The 21,367-nt window shown below is 41.2% G+C and overlaps 1 protein-coding gene across 1 annotated transcript in view; it reads left to right on the top strand.

The window, feature by feature from the left end:
- Positions 1 to 21,367, top strand: part of USH2A (usherin) — a 526,768-nt gene that overhangs the window by 249,849 nt on the left and 255,552 nt on the right. Inside the window, exon 31 of the mRNA XM_036235436.1 lies at positions 157 to 318. Coding sequence (XP_036091329.1) covers positions 157 to 318 — 162 coding nt within the window. The remainder of the gene's footprint in view (positions 1 to 156; positions 319 to 21,367) is intronic.

Here is a 21,367-nt window from a genome sequence, read left to right as displayed (position 1 = left end):
AGCAATTACTGACAAGCTGCCCACGAATCAGGAACATTTCCATGCATGGGATTTCAGGTTTATTCCATGATTTATTGGTTTGGGTCTGAAAAGTTTGAATTAGAAAAGGAAACTAAAATTAGATTCTATAAATCTTTTTTTCTTTTTCCCCCACAGCCCCACAAGAGGTTCAGCCACCAGTAGCCAAATCTCTTCCTAATTCTTTGTTACTTTCCTGGAATCCACCCAAAAAAGCAAATGGCATCATAACCCAGTACCTCTTGTATATGGATGGGATGCTAATCTATTCCGGTGATGAAGAGAGTTACGCCGTCACAGGTCAGACTTCTGTGTGTGTTTGTAAGTAGTTACAGTCTGTAGTAGAATATATAAATATATAATACCTAATTATAAACGAGAATATATACCGATGAGTGTATATAAATATATATGTATGTATAGATACATTTATATCTATACATTTATATATATATTTATATTTGTATGTATGCATTTTCGATAACCATAATCTATAGCTTTCTGAGAGTGTGGTTTTAAATATTTGGGCTACCGATTTTTATCTCCTGTTAAAGCCCCAAAATTCCATGATTTTCGTGGTCACATTACACTTAGAGTGGAGCCAAAGCTGAAAAGTGGGAAGGGCCACCCCCCCACCCTCCGCTCCCCCAAGGCCGTCTGACTGCGCAGTGTGAATGTTGGTCCCACCGCGCCCCAGGAGCCTTTGCTCCCGTGCGGAGGGGCCTCGGGAACACATCGGCACACGGAGCTTAACCACGGGGCTCCGATCCCTCGCCTCCTCACAGGGTCAAGGCCATGGCCCCGTGCGGTCCCCAGCCGTGCCCGCAGGGCCCGGTCGAGTCACCGATGCCACTCGACGTGAATTCCACTGTCGCGTGTGCTAACTGCTTTTAAAATCTGCGTGAATCATCGTAACGTTCGGAAGTTTGACTCATGTCATCTGAATTTTGGACCGTTTGAGAGGAAACCGTAGATATGCGCGGGTTATGCTTCGAAGCGTAAGGACACTTAGGGAAAATGAGTTGTTGAAAACCTTGCGAAACGAGAGGCTTACATTATGTATGTTGTCCGGTATTTGAATCGTGTGTATATTTGTATAGTAATTATAGTGGTTATACATTTTATAGTATTTTATGCACTGTGTTTGACTATCGGGTGAGACATCATTAATCAAATATTGATTGACAAAAAAACTAAGGGCTGGAGATATTAAATTCTTCATCAAAGGTCACAGCGAGTTAGAGTCAAAGGCAGGATTAATTATTTATGCATTCCCTCCTTCGCATTAAGTGTCGGGTACTAAGGTTGTAACAGGGAATCAGCCAGACTTTGTCCCTCCTCTTTTGTTTTTCTGGCGCTTGTGATTTTGTGGGGATGCGCAGAGAGAGGCGGGTAGGAGGCGCTTGGGGACAGGGCTGTGACTTTGTGCAGTCGCGTTCTCAGGGTTTACATTTTTTGTGTCCGCTGTAGTCCGAGGTCTTTAAAAGAACAAGACAAGAAATGTTGCTTTTATATTTTATTCATCGTGGTCGGGTAGAATTCTATTACGTGTATTCTGCAAGGTAGATATTATCATGACCTCCATTTTACAAATGAGAAAACTGAGACACTAAAAGGTTAACTTCCTCAAGGTCACGAAGCCCGCGAATGGTCGCGTTTGATACCAGCTCAGACATCCCAGCTATGATGAAGGGAATGCGGTCTTCTGCAAGTTACTTCACTTCCCTGAGACTTAGTTTGTGCATCTATAAAATGGAGAACAGCTACAATTTTCAAGATTTCTAAGAGACCTAGATCTATATATAGAACACCTCGCATGTTCTGAGCACTTAGTAAAAAGAGTAGTAATTATTATTTCCTTTGGAATGTAGGGGTCACGGGAGATACCAAAAAAATAGATTAATCGTAGCCGAAGACATGATTTTAACTAAAAAATAGAGACCGCAGAAACTACTTTGGAAGAAATGAAAACACAACATGGAATGATGGAATGAACGTAGGACATGTATTAATTATTAACACACAACACACTTTCTCGAGGGCCAGAAGGTATCATCATATCATGCACAGTGGGGTATTATGGCTCGGCAGAGGCATGTCCTTGGAGAGGCCTTCTCTGACTTCCCCGGGCGAGTTAGGCGGGCCTCCCGTATGCTCAGTCACGCCTTCATGCATTCCCGTTTTGGTTCGCATCGTCTTGAATATGGGTGCTTGTTTACTTGTCGATTTTCCCTACTGGACTGAAAGCGTCATAAGGACGTGACCGTATCTCTCCTGCTCATCACTGCCCCTCTAGGACCTGTCAGAGTGGGCGCAGAATAAACAGCGTTAAATAAGTAAATGAATGATGTCAGGTGAGTGCTGGGAACACAGAAAGAAGGTAGCAAAGGAGAGCTGGTGGAGGATAGGAGCAGGATGAGGAAGAAAAAGAAAAAAAAAAAGGTAACAAATAGAGAGAAAGACACTAAGATCCCTTCCACGTGTAGACGCGAGTGCCGGCCCCGTCTACAGGGAGGTGACGCGGCTGATGGCAGGTCTCAAACTGTGGGGCTTGGCTGTTTCCAAAACACGCAGAACGTCCTAATGAGGTGACATGGTGCCAAGCCGGAGGAAGGTCAGCGTGGGAGGAGAGGAGGCCAGAATCCACACTGATTTTCAACGGTACATACAAAAGGACACTGATTCTGTGTGTTGTTTGATTGAATCCTCAACAGAAGAATCGTGTGGCCGTAGCATCTGCAGGAAAAGATGGTGGCTAATAGTACCGCAGTGAACTAGTCCAATAGATGCCCCGAGTATAATATAAAGAAAGTGAAATATTTTTGTAGCGAGCACAGCCATCTTCTCTAGCTGCAGCGATAATAGATTCTTCAATGGTTTTCTTTCTTTCGTAGACTTTTAAAAATCACGTCTCCTGTGTGACTCAACTTTTTTTTCCTCTATGGCCCTCTTGGCTTGTCACAAGCAACTGTGTTTCTCGTTGCTTTTATCTTCCAATGGTTAAAGATACAAAAGCAATTTGGGACAACAATACCAGTCACTGAGGAGAGGAACTGAATGGAGGCTGTTACGACGGGGTCCAGAGCCGTCCGTGGTCGTCCTGACATTATAGCTACTAAAACCGAGGCCAGAGAGGCCAAGAAATTCTAGTCGGCGACTGGAGGAACCAATTTAGGTCCGGGTCTGTCTGGCCTCAAAGTCCGTGCTTTTAATCGTCACACCTTCTGCTCATTGAACCCAGTATTTTATTTCTCCCCACAACCACTCTGAAAGGGAGACGGGAGGCTGTTCACAAACCACAAGAGCAGCCGTGCTGATTTTCTAGAGCTGCCATGACAACGTACCACAGACAAGAAACTTACTTCTCACGGATCCGGAGAGAAGTCCAGGAACGAGGCGCTGGCAGGTTCGGTTTCCCCGAGGCCTCGCTCCTCGGCTCGCGGACGGCTGCCTTCCCGCAGTGGCCTCACGTGGTCTTCTCTCTGTGCACACACCCCTGGTGTCTCTTCCTCTCCTCATAAGGACACCAGTCCCGTTGGATTAGGGTCCTACCCTTATAACCTCATTTAACCTTAACCATACCTTTAAATGCCCTGTTTCCAAGTGCAGTCACATTAGAGTTTAAAGCTTCAACATACACATTTTGGGGAACACGATTCAGTCTGTAGCAGCACCTAAAGTGAGTGGTTTTTTTTTTTCCACTGTTGGCATAGGTTGAATGCCTACTTTCCCAGAAAGTCTCAAACTGCATGAAAATGGAATAAAATGGCCTTTAAGGTCCCTTTCCACGCTGATTTCGTACCTGCGATATGTACTAAATTCCATTCATTCGTGTCTTCAAAGTGTACCTGTCCGCTCGGACTCTCAGAGAAGACAGGATGTGAAGGGGAATCTCTGTGTTTGAATTCGGCCAGGAGAAAGCTGATACGGGAAACCGCTCCAGCCATTGGGACAGGCCTTAGCCTCTGCAGACACTTTACATCTCAGCCACGTTCCATCATAACCTGTGTCTGTCTATTACACTCATTGCTTGTCTTCATGTCAGGATATCTGTGACATGTCTTCTCTCTGCCGAATGGTTTGTAGGTGGAACTTCTACTCATAAATGTTGGTTTTATCGGTAATAGTAACTTTCAGGCCACTAAAATGGTACTCTACAATGCCGAAATGTTAATTCTTAGAAAGATTGAGAAACAGAAGACGCAGTCTGTAGATTAGAGAAAAAATAGTATTTTTGAACTATGAAAGTAATATATACCTATTGAAGATAAATTGAAACATTGATATCTGATACCAGATAATTACCATACAGATATAAACACTTAATATTTCATATAATTCCAGTATATATTATTTAACAAATTGAGTTTTAATGTGTAATTTTGAATACTTCCATATTCCTTTATGACTACATCCTACATCATTAAGCATTTCTCTATAAATATTTTGAAATACTGTTAATAATCACATCATATTCCATCTTACAGATCATACTAATGCATTTGATCCCTTGAACAATTCATGGGTTTCTGGTTTAACTCTATTTTAAATATGTTGTGATGCATATTATTGTACATCTTTGTTAGACTCCTAAAAGGAGAACAGGTAAATCAGAGGTAAACTTCTACAGAATATTCAGTATACATTTTTGCATCATTTCCCAGAAAAGTCGATCAGCAATAAATGTTATATCTTTAAATCTTTTATGATTTTACAAGTGAAAAATCTTACTTTTATTTGCACGTTTAAGTACTAGTTACACTAAATACTCTTCTGTGGGATTATTAGCCAGTTATAGTTTACTTTGACTTATCTGATCACCATCTCGATGAGCAAAAATCTAATGAGGCGAGGAATAATTTGGAAACTTTTTCAAGAGCTACGTTTGTATTCTATTTTTCCTGGTTATAATAATCTGCACTATTTAAAATGTTTGCCTTCTACACTGTCAGAAACTTCCTTAATAACTCGGCTTAATGCACTCTCCTAACTGTTCAAAGTGTCTACATGGTTTTCTCCTACTCCATTTATTTGTAGCTTCCTTTTAAGATTTCACATAGAACTGGCATTCTTCTGTTATGTGTAGTAAATGGCTCTTGCTGCCATGGCGGATATAGGTAAAAGTAAAAGCACTTCGATTCAGAAGCCACTTAGCATCTAGGAGGTTCGAATTTTTTTTTTCTTCTCTCTCTTAAATATGAAGCATTAAAAGTCAAAGGCATTGCTGCACCTTGAGCTAGTACAAAATATATTTAAAAATGCATACAGTTCAATTTTTTTTGCCTCGCACAGGCCATATGCTCATAGTATGGTGGGTCAGTCATGACACTGAAAAATGAATCCAGTTAGAGAACCTCCCGAAGGCTGTTGATGTTTGCTATAATAAATAGCACACACTTTAAGTCAAACTTTTTCATTCTGTATTCAAAGGTAATGGATTTTCGTAACCATAGTAACCTTGGTGTATTTCTGGATAAATACATGAGGTATATATACATTCTAGTTTTATTTTTGAATATAAACTACCACATTATGTATTACTAATAATATGAAAAATAGGATGTAGGTTAGTATAATGACAGCTTAAACTAGTATGCATTTTTCTCCTGCAAAAAATAAATATTTATCAAAAGTATAGGTTCAATTAATTTTTCCCCCAGTTTTGTGGTATTCCGGTCGTGCCATTTATCTTTTTTTGCAAGATCTCCATTAATCTCTCATTTCTGTCTCGTAACAGATTTTTAAGAATTTCGAGGTAAAAACAACTGTGCCTTAAAGCTTATGATTAAAAACATTATCAGAAGGTTGAAGGACCTATATTGATATTGCCAGCAGAGCTATTGCGGGCCACTTAACATATCAGTATACAGTGTGTTCACAAATAGGCAGAGAAAAGAACCCTTTTGTCTATTCAGCATACCGGATTGTTTCAGAGTTCAGGCTAGATAGCATTCTGATTGATGATGACTATCCAAACTGTAGCCAACCAGATCATTCTCATTTAAATGAGCACCCTACCAGAAAGTGGCCATCGTTGAGAAGTTTGTGAGACGTTTTAGAGAAGCCTACAAAGTTCCGAGAAACGAGGATAACAAAAGAGGGCCGTCGGGGAGGTGTCCTACGGCCCTCACAGGGAGGTTTAAGTGAGATGTGCTGACTGGTAAAGAAAGTGTAGCGATCTCTTAGGGCAGTCTTGTGGTGGTGGTGGTGGTGGTGGTGTTTAGCCACACAATTTGTCCTTGGTTCACCCAACGTAAGACATTACCGCTTACAATTACTAGAGCGAGTAGCTGGTTTCAGCACCATGGAGAGCATCTTCCTAGTGGGGCTTTCTCAGGGCCTGCTCTTCTGTCCCTAAGACTGAGACAAACAGACAAAGATAATGGCAGTTTAAGAAGTGAGTGTGTGCGTGTGTGTGTGTGAATGTGTGTGTGTAGGGGGAAGAGAGAGAAAGCTGATGGATTCTGGCAAAGTCAGGCAGTAAGTATTTATATCTTCCTTTAAACAGCTAAAAGTGCTGAAACTTTTTGGTCTTATTTGCCAAGGTCAAAAGGATCGCGTCTAAACAGCAAAACAGAAATGTTCATCTTGAACCTTCCAAACAGTTAAGACTTACGATGAGAAATATATCGTAGAAGAAGCTGCGTTGCTTATGGCACAATAAAAAACAAAACAAAACAAAACAAAAACACACACACAAAAAAAACATTTAAAGGTTAGGAATTTCTAACCAAGTGTTATGAAGAATCGTATTAACACGCTACAAATTTTAGCTAAATTTTATTTATTTATACTGATAGCTTATAAAAGATAATTCTTAGCAAAATAAAACGTCACCTTAACCTTGATATTTTCTTTAATTTCGTATTTTTGAATATCGTGGTTCAGTGCATCTAAATCGACCCTCATGCACGAGGCGATATTCCTGAGGGGAACACTGTTAATATGCTTGTGTTCTAATCCATAAGGCCGCATATTAACAAGACAGGCTGTGGGAGGGTTTTCAGGTAAGGCAGTGATCTCATCTGTGAGTCACTGTGCCTCTCCGTTACAAACTAAGTCGCACTTGTGCCCTGTTTATGTCATAGAGATATAGCATTAAATCATGCAAAGTCTAGGAAACCTTGAGGATACAAGGGGAAAAAAAGCCTAAATGGTGACAAGCAGCTAGAGCCTTCAGAGGACAAGTTACCAAGCTACTAACTTTGGGACCCAACTCCAGGAGAGTTGCTCAGGGTTCAGCTACATGCCAGATCCTTGGGTTAATGAAGACTGTCTGCATTGTTCTAAAGAGCCATGACGAATGGTCAAGTGAAATGAAACATTTTGTACAGAATGTTTCAATATCAATTGTGGTTAATTGTGAACAATGTAACCCAAGTGTTCTCCTTACTCTAAGATGATTCTACAGTGCGCTGGTATGTGAAAAAATTAAACATGTAATTCACATTTTAAGATAGATACCCACATATTACCTTTAATTCGCTACTCTAATTGATGAATAACATTCTCTTAAATGGTAGGAAAGGGCTCTGTTCAAAGGGATTTTGGATGGACAGTGGGGATAGCATCCACTTAGAAGAGCAGTGGAGTTTTCGAGTCCTAAAAGTAGTGTGGGAATGTGTCCTTCCCCTGAGGGCCTGACAGATAGAGGCTGCCTAGAATTGTGAACATATTTGAAAGCTGCCTTTAATTTATTGTTTACGAGTTATAATGAGTTATAAATTCATTCCAAAAGAGTGAACAAATCTTAAATAAACAGCTTGGCGAATCTTCACCAACTAAACACGTTTTTTTGGAACCAGCACCCACATCAAGAAACAGATCTCTGTCAGCACCCCAGAATCTCTCCCTTTTTTTTTCGCTCTTAAGTCTTATGTCCTAACTTGGGGACCACTTTTCTGTCAACAGCATAGATTCGTTGTGCTGTTCGTGTACTTATTATAAATGGAATTAAATAGTAGGCGCTCTCTCATCACTGACGTTTCTGGAGGATGTAGGCGCGAGAGGGAGGAGTCTTTGCATTCCCGTGTCCGATGCTGAGCGCTCCGCCTGACGGGCAGTTGCCAGGAGAGGGTCAGCTTTATGCCCCCACCTCCCAGGAAGCCATTGGGGTATTTGTAATGTGAAGCATCTGCCTCTTCCTTCAAGTCCAGATCTCTAAGTCCCCCCAAAATAATAATAATAATTATAGAAAGGCTTCCTCTGTGAAGTTAGAACTTAACACAGGAAATCACTGGCCTGTGTACTTTGCGGGGGGGGGGGGGAACTTCTAAATCTCCAATAATGGGATATTGTGTAGCCATATAGCTTTAGAAGCTGTAGATGAACATTGAATGCTATGCAAAGATGTTGAAAACAAGTATTTTAGCAGACGACGTATAATACTTGGGTCTGTTTTAGTAAAACATGCATGTCCACGTGTGCACGTATGCGCGGATGTGTCTGTACACAGATATGGATGCACACCGACCAGCATTAATAGCAATTATCCCCCAATAAGGGGCCTCTAGAGTTTCACTTTCTTTTCTGTTAGGAAGTCTTTTTACCTTGCAAATTCTCTGCAGTTCAGATATTAGTAAGCAGAATTTTTATAGTAGTTTCCCAATTTTAAAATAGATGATAAAATTGGTATGAAGGATGGATATTTTAGGTACCTGATGGTATTTACCTATTAATATGTACCTTTTTAGTTCTCCCTAGTTTTTACCTTGATATTTAATCAGATTGGTCACCTTACTCATTTTCTTCTAGCCAGGGTCAAGTATGGTATTCTCCACATTTGTAGTACTAGCTATTGTCATTAAAACATTACACATATTTGATGCTATACCTTGAGTCCTACACCTTCCTTTGATTCATAGAATCTTTTCTATATCATTTTCCTAAAATTATCACATGACTATATTCTGTCTTTCTATATTAACTTATTTCAAAGGGGACGAATCTTGATTCAGAACAAGAAGGTAAATATATTGAGTACAATTGTCATGTCATTATTTTCTTAATCTCTGTAGTATGCACCTAAGGAATAAAGACCCAGTGGCATCTAATAAACTCTTATTGAATTGAGTTGAAATGAACTGATTAAATTGAAGAAACACTGAGAATTAGTAAATTAATATTTTAAAGTAAATGACAACAAATACCAATGCATAATTCAGAAGTAATTAATATGCTAAATGTAGTAAACAGTTTTAATGAGGTAGGATGTTCCTGTAGCTTCTTAGAATTTTTCATTTAATTATCTAATATGTAGCAATTTTGTTGTTGTTGCTAAATTACTTGTGTTAGTTTGATAGGACTGCCACAGCACGGTATCACAAACTGTGTGGATTAAACGGCAGAAATATATTGTTGCCCAATGCAGGGGCCAGAAGGCCCAGACCAGTGTCCGCAGGGCTGGTTCCTGCTGCGGGCTGTGAAGGAGGGTCTGTCTCCTTCCTGCCACCCTGCTCCTGGTGGTTCGCTGGCCGTCTTCGGTGTTCCTTGGCTTGTAGGTGCAGCGTCCTGATCTCTGCCTTCCTCTTTCCGTGAGGCTTACTGTGTGTGCCGCCTGGGTCCAGATTTCTCTTCTTTATAAGAACACATGCCATGTGGGATTAGGGCTCTCACTCTAATGACTTCGTTTTAACTAATAACAACTGCAAGGCTCTGTTTCCAAATAAGTTCACATTAGGAGGTGCTAGGGGCTAGGATTTCAGCATGTGAATATTGTGGGGGACTCAAACCTATAACTCTATATATTTGACGATACAATTAATAGTATTCTAAAACTTCTCTCAAATACCTAAAAAAGTTAGAGAAGATAAGGCATCTATTCCAAATCAGTTTAAAACTGATACGTTCCACAACAATGATCAAATAATTACAAAAACAAAACAAAACACTTCTATCTGGAATGGTTCATTCATTCAATGCATATTATTGGCTACCTACTGTGTGGACACTCAATACCTTTTTCACGGGTGTAGACCCAGTGGAAAACAAAACTTGCAAAGGCCCAGCCCTAGTGGAACTTGCGTTTCAGTGGGAGATGGTTAGAGAAGGACCCTTGCTATTGTTTCTTACATCTCAAACAGACGAACTCTTTCCCTAGTTCTTACCTGGATCATTCTCCCCCTCGAGTTCTCAAATCTTATAAAACCTTCTCTGTATTAATTAGGATAATCCTAGATGATGTTAACACACACACACACACACATACATTTTTCATGGCAGACACAATTTATTTCTTGTTCACTTAACAGCTCTACACAGGCAAAGAGTTTGGTCAGCAAAGTTTCCTTCCTCTACACAATCATTCATGGACACGGACAGATTCAGGTCCTTCTATGATTAACACCTGGCTCCCCAGGTTGTTGTCCTGGATTTACCACCATTGTCGCAGCAGGTGAGGAAAGAGCATGAAGAATAATAGGTGAGAGAAGAATAATAGGTGAGAGAATTTGGGGGCCATGTCTGGGAGTGGCTTGTGTCACTTCTGGCTCATTCTGCCGTCTGCAACTCAGTCCGATGGCCGTCCCCGTCAGGGATTTGGTGCGCAGCCTGAGACAGCACCCATTCACTAGCTCACAGCGCTGTGGATCAGAAGTTCGGATGGGCTTGGCCGGGTTCCTGATTAGCGTTTCGCTAGGCCAGCATCAAGGAGTTGGGCGGTCGGGACTTCCCTTGAGAAGCCGTGGGAGGGAATCCGCTCCCAGGCTGTGCCCATCGCCGGCCAAATTCCGAGCAGTGCTGGGACGGTCATCCCTGGTTTCTTGCTGGCTGTCAGCCAGGGGCTGCTTCTGACTTCCCAAGGCCACTCGCAGGTCTTTTCTGGCGGCTCCCTCTGTCTCGGTGGAGCGGAACTTCTTCGACGTCAAATCCCCTTTGTGCCTTGGGTCTCTCCGACTTGCGCCGTCATCTGCAGAATCTGCTTTTAAAGGGCCCGTAATGGGATCGGGAACGCACCCGGAGCGTCTCTCTTCCACAGGAGGTCGGGCGGTCACGGGAATGTCATCTCAGCGTCGCCGCGCATTTCACCCGCACTCGAGGGGGGGACTTCGTACGAGGGCGACAGTCATTGGAAGTCATTCCGAGAAGGCTTCGTGCCACAGGGTTCACAGGCAGGGTTGCCCAGGTGTGGCTTTGCTAAGCCTTGGTTTCCTGATACAATGGAAATAACAGTTCGTACTGCAGAGGCTCAATGTGAGGATTAACACATGGCTAGCATAGTGCTCACGACTCTAATGAAAACAGCAAATGATCACCAAACACATGCTTTCAATTGTGGGAGTAATGCAGTTATTGTTATATCATAATGAAGATTCTTACTGTCCCCTCCCCCCCCAAAAAAAAACTCTTCAGGCCCGTTCCTAAACTACATATTCAATTTAATTACAGACAAATTTATGTACGAGTCATTACATCAGAGGTTGGGAGTTACCTATATATGTTTAAGAGATTTCCATCTTTCCTACTTGGATCACTTAGAAATGGATACAACTGGATATAATGTTGTCTAGTTTCTGGTAATTTCTGTAACTGGTATGAAACAAAGAAACAGGTAAACCATCTGGAAACAATAGTGTTACGGAGGAAAGGAATTTTTTTCAGGCTTTAGAGTTTCAGAACTGAAAAACAAACAAAACAAGCAAGTCGAGGAACCAGGATGACTAGTCAATGGCAAAGAGCTGTGAATGTGCATCTCATGAGAATGAAATAGCATGCGATCTCATGTGACCGAGCGTCCTCGGCGAGTGGTCGTGAGTGCGAGAGGCAAGGCGGGAGTCGTTATCAGAGGGGCTCCAGGTACGTTCAGACGTGTGAACTTCATTCTGAGGCAGTGGGGAACCATCGAGGGAGTTTTGGAATTGATGCAGCACGAGCTAAGCAGCGTATTCAAAAATAAATCATTGAAACGTGACATTACTCCAGAACCGTCACCGCGGAACCTGTACAGCTGTCATCTCTGTTCAGTAGGTGAAAGGACGTGTAGGTTAGAACTGTAAACGCAGGAAGCTAATTGGACTTAACAATACAGATGGCAAAAGGGTGGTGGAAAGAGAGAAAAGCATTATGTTTATTTGTTAACAGTTCTATTGTATTATATTTCTGTGCATTAGTCAGTGTAAAATCTACTTATTTTAAATCCTTTTAAATGGTGTTTAAATATTTCCTGATGACACAATCCGCTGAAGTATTTACCCTTGGTGCAGATTTCCATTAACCTTGTTGCAGAGACTAAGCCTAAAACTGTATTTTTATAGGGGCCTCGATGATGGAGTAAAGCCTAGTGAAATCATTATAAAACCACATCTGGATAAGCTTTGTCTTTCTATCCGATTTAGAAAATTCAGCAAACTATAGGAGAATACCGCTATTAACAGATCCTGCATTCTCAGATTAATAGGGTGTCCTTTCTCTGAAAATAAAGGCAGAGAGGGATTAAAACCTCTAAAGCTGTAAATGATATAGTGGAATACCCCGTATGCAGACGTCAGGGATATTTAGGGAATTTAGTTGTATCAAATATGTAAGAAGAAGAAGGAAAAAGAGGCAAGGATTAAATTCAAAGTACTCATTCCTTTTATCTTACTTTGTTCGATATTTTCATTGTTTTTAGTAGGTCCGTATAAATCCTTCAGTTCTCTAAATGGTAAAATTGCCTTGATAGTTTTATGAATTATTTTAAAAATAGTGTCTCTCTATCAAAAATACAGAAAAAGAGTAATACCCAGGAAAGCTTAGGTTGCCTCTTTTTGTAAAGGGTTAATTCAGTGAAGAAACTGGAAAGAAAAAAAAAAATTTTCTCATTCAGCTTAGTTTTTGATAGCTACCTTAAATTATAAATGCCTTTTATAATATATTTGATTCTATCAAAGGCAAAAATTCGAATCGTTCAGAAGCAGTGGTTATTACTCATTCCTGGTTTTACAAAGTCAGTAAATTCATTAGTCCTGAGTCTTTCAGTTGCAAGTCGTAGAAATTTAACCTTGTTTAAATTAATTTTTATTTTGGTGACGTCGGTTAACAAAATCCAGCCCTGGAGGCTGGAAGTCCAAGATCAAGGTGTCAGCAAGTTTGGTTTCTGTCGAGACCTCTGTCCTGGGCTTGCAGATGGCCACCTCTGGCTATGTCCTCACGTCTTCCCTCCGTGAGCATGATCTCTGGTGTCTGTGTCCAGCTTTTCTTATAAGGACACTGGCATTTGTCCTTAAAAGGACAAATTGGATTAGGGCCCACACTAAAGGCCTCATTCTAACTTAATCACCTCTTTAAAAACCCTATCCCTAAATGCAATAATATTCAGAGATACCAGCGGGTAGGGGTTCAACATGTTAACTTTGTAAGAATGCACTTCAGCCCACAAACTGCGTAGTCATCGCAATGATTGCATCCACCTGTGTACCAAGGTAGTGAAAATTAAGCAAACATGTATTTGTTTGTTTGTTCCTTTTGGTATATAACTCGTCAGGAATGTTAGAACAACGTATTTTCAAGAATGCTCATTTGCGGTTGTTTGATTCATTAACTTGCTCATACATCCAGCCCCTATCGATGCATCTTTACTGTGTGTTCTTAGGAGTAGTCGAGGAAGGGGTGCCCTGCTGCAGAATCCACGTGTGGTTCTCAGTTTTCCTCTGTGTTCCCATGTCTCGCATATTTAGCGTACTCTACTAGAATCTTCGGTTGATTGAGTTGTCTTTCTCACTACACTGTGAGTGCCTTGAGGGTAGAAACCGTGTCTTTCATGGTCTATCCTGAAGACATGAAAGAGTGTGTGCTTATAGTAGAACAATAAGATCATTTTCAGAATGGAGGGCAGAGGGAATCCATGATATCATTTGTGGAAGAGCTAGATATTATTATGTGGAGAATTTGCCAGAATGCCTGACCGGTCGGTATTCGGAGGGATATTCAGATATAGTAATTTGTCTGATGCTACAGCCAGATCCAAGTTAATTGGTAGTAGAGAACTGACATACGACCGAATGCTCGATATGCACCGGGTCAATATGTACTTTCAACCTCTCGATGCTGCACATCTACACAGACTATTACAAAGCTCATAATCACCTACTTTGTGCAAAACCTGAGACAGGTACCATCCCATGGCTACAGATATGACTCATTTGATTAAAGCACGTTAAATCCATCAATTATTTTGAACATTCATAGTGGCAATATAAGTAAATTTCATGGAATCGCAACCAAAATATCGGTACACATTTAAACAAAATAGTTGGTTTACTATAAGTGGGAAATCTCAGATGAGTATAAGTGAATAACTTAAGACTTAACAAAAATTTCCTTTTCCTTGGTTTAAAAGTCTCATTTCAATTTATTATACTACCGAGTTATGTTCAAACTTAGTAGAGAAAGAGTTTGAGTCAAAATAAAATTCCAGTAGAGTTTAGGGAAATTTGTCTCCTGTATCCCAACTTTTAAAAGCTATTTTGCAAAGATGATATTTTTATATTGCCCTCTCTTACTTTTTTCCCCACCGTATTGTAGAAATATATATAAGTCCAGCAACTCTTAGGGAAATACTATCAAATATTTGAATATCTATTTCATGTAGGGAGATTAGAAAGTCACTTTTTGCCACTTGTGTAGCTCTATTATGCAAAAATCAACAAGATGCAGGTCATAAATTCTATTAGGTTGGAACTCTGGTTGTCAAAAAAGACTATATAGATAATTTTAAGAGATTCCCCCTGAGCTGAATTCCTGCTATAAAGTTAAGCTTGATTTTTAAAATATAAATCAAATAAATGTTTTCCATAAAGCTACATAAAGTGAACTCCCACAAACTTTAAAGTAGGTATTTCTCAAGTTCAGTATCTATGGAATTCATGAAAATGTAAGCATTTGGAGGGCTAATAGTAAAATATTAATGCTAATACATTATTTTCAATTTTATGTCTGTATTTCAGTGCTAATACACTCATTGTAATTTGTTAATCAGTGAAACTAGAGTTCTTCCATAAATTAGTTCTTTTTATGAGTAGTAGTTCAGTCCCCATCATAGGAGACACACTGAAATTTGTAATTTTTCACAAATGTTCTTCTCCATTCATTTACTATTTTACATTATAAGCAATAGAGTAGCTTAGAATCACTGGTACATAATAAATGTCTATACAAAATAAAGCCTAGCACCCTGGAAGTTTGAGAACCAACCAGAACAATGTGTAATTCAAAAGAAATATCAGAAAGTATCTTGTACATATCTTGTTATCTGCTGTATCTCAGCATATAAAACAGATAGTAGATGCACAGCAAATATTTGTGGAGTAAATATAAAAATGAATGGCAAAGCTATTTGAAAGTGTATATCTATCAAGTAAATATGCATCCTTTCATGAGAAAACAAGTATTTGTTTTGGATTTAAATGAAAGAAAATGTCACGGGGCTTTAGATAATTATGTGATAAAGTATATTTTAAAAGTGTATTAGTGGTATTTATAAGCATTAATTGATGAGAGTGACATTTAAATAGAATCAGTTTCTGCTCTCTTTGATGATAGTTTGAAATTGTTCTCTCTCCTGAGTACTGCATTCTCCTTCGTAAGATGCTTTTGTGGCTGCCTTATTTTATCTTTACAACAATCATAGGTAGAGATGTTACAAACGATATACTTTGCTTTTTAACAAATGAAGAAACTGAAGCCTAAAACTTCAGTGATTCACTTATGTTAATTCAAATCACAACTAAACTTGAAACTGTCTTTGCTGATTCCTTCTCCCCTCCGCTTCTCTCTCCTACCATTTTTCCTCATTTTCTCATGTCGTAGTGCAATCCAGTAGTATTTAAAGCTTTGTCTGCCTGCTTTTGTAATGGGTCCTAGCTTTACATAATAGCAACTTCATCAAGGAAAATAAAAGGTGAGCTGACTACATGGTTATTAACCACACTCACGTATAGCCAGTACCAGCTTTATCAGTGAAATCTGTCATAACACTCTCAGTATGTGTCAGAGTTTCTTGTCCCAATGTTTAAAATTTTAAGTACCAAACTCTGGAAATGGGAGGGGGGCTTTTGTTTTTCATCTTGTACTCTTTTTTACTGTACTAGCTTAATTTTTACTGTGTGCATACATACAGGTTCTCTCAAGATTAAATAAGTGATTTCCTAAAAAAAAAAAAAAGGAAAATTCAAATCACTATATAAGTAAGTGCATAATCACATTCATGAACATTTTTAGTTAATAAATATATATTACTATTTATGTCAAGTATTGTTTTAAATGGTCGGCATATACATATAACATTAATGCATACTTTTGCTGTGTTAGGTATAGCCAGGCAGTCCTGGATTCAGATATTTTGCCTTACATCTGTAGTATTACCATATTTCCTTTTGTAAAATATGGTTAATGTTGTATGCATCTGTCCATTTATCTTTCATAGTATTTTTTATAGTATCCAGATGAGGTTGTATCATTTCCTCAGGGTCAATAACCACATGTTAATCTATTTCGTTTCGGGTTTTTGTGTTTCTTTGTTTGTTTTGTTGTCATTGTTGTTTTGGACAGTTTTTGAGAGCAAAAGTGGATACGGTTGTTCTGGGTGATACTGAAAAAGGAAAGAGATCCGGTTCCCCTGTCACTTGTGACCTGTAAACTATGCTGATTTTCACTTTTCTTTCCTAAACCCGTGCCTTAAAGACAGTGCCCACTTAAGAAATATAAAGACTCGTAGAGGATGAGCCTTGATGCCGTGGGCACACACTGTTTATATGCAGAATTGAATATAAAGTAATGTATGATGGATGGACGGATGGATGGATGGATGGATGGTGGATGGATAGAGATCAATAGATGTAAATAGATTTATCACACATTTTCTCCGATCTTATTAATCCGAATATACAACTAAGGCTCATACTTATATACTTGGACTCTAATACTTATATTCTAATACTCTGTTACTTGTATTTGTTAACTGCCGTCACCTGCTAGTGAATAATCTGTTTCCTGCAGTCTTCATGCATTTCCGAGTCACTATGTGGGTTTTCTCACATGTGCTTAGAATCAAGGTTGGCACCAGTTGGCCAAGTACCATAGTAAACATCACCGGGTATTTCCATGGTGACAAACTAAGACAAAATATTTTACAAATAATATATTATTATTGAGAGCCTGCTAAATAACAGGAACTGTGCTTGATGCTATAACTGAAAACTATTGAGTTATTGATAATTAATTAGGGGAAAAAAAAGGAACACTCCATCAGATATAGGCACATTAGATAAACAAGGGCTTCCCAAAGAGGGAGAGGGCATGTAAATGTAGCCACAAAAATAAAATAAAATAAAATAATAAAATGAAACACTAAACATTTATCAAATTCGTGAGTCTTTTTAAATACATCTCAGTATTATTGGGGAGATTGGGAAAAGACTTCTTTCATAGAATGCTGTGTGGTGAAAATTGGCAATTTATATCAAAATATGTGTCGCCTTTTACGGATAACGCGCTCACAAATTTCTCCTGTAGATGCGTTCTCTACGCTTCTCTACCTAGTCCTGTGCCTTTGCCTCTGGGTTCTCTTTGGGTTCCGCCGCCGGAGGGCACAGCCAGGCAGGGGGGCTTGCCCTCCAGCCTCCGTGCCTGCGAGGGTCCCGCCGGGCAGTGGCTGTCCCCCCATACAGAAGGGACGTGCCCTCTCACAGCACGGGCCTCTGCCCAGCTGGCCGTGAACTCCCAGGCTGAGTGGCTGTGGCTCAGCCTGGCCCTAGCCACCGGGTCCATTGCTATTCCTGAATATTCCCCTAACCTGGCTCCACACTCTGTGAATGGCCCCTCCCGTGGCTCTCTCCAGTAATTCCCTTTGAGTGTGCCCCCTGCTTCCTTGCCGGGGCCCCAAAAGATTCCTCTTGGACTTTGAAGTCCATCTTCTAAGAGTTCGTGTTGAAGACACAGTAAGGTACATAATGAAGTAAAGTTATATAATGTGCTAACGTAGGGATCAAAAATATTCCACTGAAGCACAAAAGGAGGGATTCATTCAAACTAGAGAGAAGGCTTCCTGTAGGAGGCGGCATTCGATTTGTGTCTTGAGGGCAGCGTGAGAATTTGCCAGAAGAAAAATGTGTATGTGCCTGGCTACCCAAAGAGACATACTTTTTTATCGACTCATTACTTCTGTTTATAGTGTCCGGTGTGGACTAGGTTGGAATAATTGTTAATATTTAAGAGTTGATGATGGCTTTGCATGGAAAGCTGTACTTCACTAAGCCGACAGTGTCAGAGTGTGGCCTGGGAGAAGTCCACTTTGTGAAGCGAGCACAGCCTGGCCATGGGGGACCCCGCCCGAGTCCTCTCGCCTGGCTTTCTGGGTGCAGCCAGGTGGCATTTGGTGTGGGCCTTACACAGCTGATCTCTTTGAGCTTCAGTTTTGTTATCTGTATATTGAGAATAACAGGACCCGTTTCAGTTATATTGAGACTTAGATGACAGAGTACGAAATGTGCTGTGTGGTGAATGCCAAGTAGTAGGTAGCCAGGGTTACAGCTACTCTTATCACCGAGTTAATGGTATCTTACCTTAACTATATTTTGTGAGGAATACTGGTTTGTAAATTTACTATTTTCTTGCCACAGGTATCCAGACACTTACCGTTATTCTCATCATGTCTCATTAATTTGTGTTGTTTAACAATATGTCCCATGAATATTGTCTTGAAATATATTAACTGGCCTCTAAGGTTATTAAAGAATACGATAGTAGTAAATACCCATGTAAATCTGGGGGAGAACTTTCAGTTTTGCATGGGATGTCTGGCTAAGTTATGTGACTGAAGTTTGTTCAGAGGTATTCCCGGAATGTTATCTCAGTTCTCTGTGATTTGTTCAAAGCATTTATGAAAACGGAAAGCCGGCGACTGACTTCCTAATTCTCTCTCTCATTGTCCACAAGCCAGATAGGTGGTAGAGGATTGGTGGATGTATGCGTGTGTGTGCGTGCACGCACGTGTGCATGTGTGTGTAGAGGGAGAAGGAGGGAGGGAGGGAGAGAGAGAGAGATGGGGGGGTTGCTGCTCTAGGGTTATAGTATTATAAAAGTAACTGAGAAAAACAACTCTGGGCTTCATACAGTATAATTTCTTACAAATTGAGTATTAGAGGTGCTCAGGAAGCCAGGCTGGAAGACAGCTGGCTGAGAATGCTGTCAGCCTAAGGAGCTTTGCTTGGAAGCCTTTGGTTAGAAACAGCCAAGAAGAAAAGAGGAAAAGGAGGAAGCACCACCCTTCATTATCACAACTGACAGTAATAGTTCTTTTTTTTCTCTCTCTCTCCAAACTAGTGATTGACAACTCCCAGCAGTCTGGGCTCCCCCACTGCAAGCCTCTGACTACTGTCCTGTTAGAGGGGCCGGGTCTGTCTTTATTTAGAGTTGGTTTTCTTATTGCAATGAAGCGTTTGTTTACTCCTCAACCATCGGGAGTGTCCGAAGTATGAAGAGTCAGCAGGGGAGGCCTGTGAGGCGATGCATGCTTGTCAGTGGCGTAAGGGTACTCACGAGGGATGTTTGTTTCAAAAAAAAAGGAAAAAAGCATCTAAACAGAATGCAAAAGTATGTACACATTAAGGAGAACCACGAGATGCTCCGTGAATCGTATGAGCTCTGAGCAGGATTTTCACGAAAGGGAGGCGTGTGGGTTTCTCTGACGAGGCGGAAAACATGGTGAGCACAAACAGAAAATGCGTTGAGTTTCGTGACGCGGCGGGGGTGCAGTTCTACGTACGAGTCCCTCCCAGACGAAGGGATCCCAGCTCCGCGTCCCAGCTTAGAAAACGGAGGTGCTGGACGTGGGCGCCGGGGTAATGGTTCACCCGGCCGAAGAGAAGCATGCCGCAGGGCGAGGCGTCTGTGGGGGGCAGAAAGGCAGTGATGCCCAGGCCGTCGGAAGCCCCTGCCTTGATTCAATCAGGCCAGAGCCTGATTTCCCTGGACCCAAAGGGCTGAGCCAGCAGCCGTGAAGCAAGGACTGCACGGTGGCGGAGACGAAGGCAAGCCGACATCCCCCGCGCACGCGGGCGTAGCTCGCTGCTTTGGCGACGGCCGTGGGAAACACGCCGCCTCTTAGGGCCACCGCCCCAGATGTGTCCTCGCTGAGCCGTGACAGCGCAGTGGTCCTCAAGCTGGGACTCCAAGTGACAGAAGGAGATGTGGTCAGCGACGGCCTAGATCGCGCCAACGTTTTTAAACATCTAGGTGATGATTTCTGGAAAGGTTGAGCGTAGAGGAGAGAGGAGAATCGGGAAAAGCAGCATTTTCTATTTATGAAATACTGGGAGATTATTAGAAAAACAGCTAGATAACACGCATTAGGGTAATAAGAACTGCTTTGTAATTTTCCGATGGGAGAAACCGATAAAAAGATATAAATTCCTCAGTTTACACCAGGAGTTAAAAGAAAATCATTGCCTACTTATTGGTTCATTTTGTAAATTGAGATCAATGAAATTCTCTGAACAACAGCATGAAATCAATCGCAAAATAGCATGTAATTCATGGCCAGTATTGTAAATTATAGTTGGCTTGGCAGTAATCAGTGAGGTTTCCATGCAGTGGGGTGCGTGGCGTGGAACCTGTCTGAGGATAATGCCTGTGGGTCCATTTCTCATGCGGATCAGAGGGATCTGTTTTTCCCTGTCCACACAGCTCTGTGTTCTTATGCAAATGATGCAATCAAGCAAATGGGAAACAAGATGGTGTTGCTCGGGGCTCTGACAAACAGTGGCCTCGTGCTTTCAGGGTACCCCCCCCACCCCCACCATTGACTCCTCTCAGGTTTGTGTACATACCTGCAATTGTTCGAATCCATTGATCCATCGCACCGCCCTCGAAGGGCCTAATCTCATCTGTAGAGACTTAATCACCAAATCAGTTGCAGTGAGGGAGGGGGAGGAGTTACCATCATAGTCCTTCCTCTTGGCACGAAATGTTAAACCGGTGGCTTCGTTTGTGGCTTCGCCCTGAAGGACGCCTCAGTCTAGCTTCTCCTAGGACCCTCTTTTTTTTTTTTTTCTTTTTAAAATTAACGCTTTTTCATATATATAAAAAATTCCTCTGCCGTTCATCCCCGATTCGTATAGCCACGCCCCGCCCCACGCGGCCTCTTCTCTCTCGTCTCACCGTCTCCCCCGATGTCACCAGGACTTCAGAGTCGGGCCACCTGTGCGGCGTCCTCAGCCATGGGTCACGTGAGCTTCTGTCCCCTTCTTTTCTTTTTTCCATGCCTCATTATTCAAAGGACACGGGTGGCACTTCATCTTCGTATGGAAATGCACTAAGAATAATCCACCGCGGGGACGTGGGAGGACAGTCCAGGCATAAAAATGACTCGGAAGTC

This window comes from Rousettus aegyptiacus, unplaced genomic scaffold (assembly GCF_014176215.1).
Source record: "Rousettus aegyptiacus isolate mRouAeg1 unplaced genomic scaffold, mRouAeg1.p scaffold_m13_p_18, whole genome shotgun sequence".
In the NCBI taxonomy this organism is placed as follows: Eukaryota; Metazoa; Chordata; class Mammalia; order Chiroptera; family Pteropodidae; genus Rousettus; species Rousettus aegyptiacus.
This window is presented reverse-complemented; position numbering and strand designations above follow the sequence as displayed.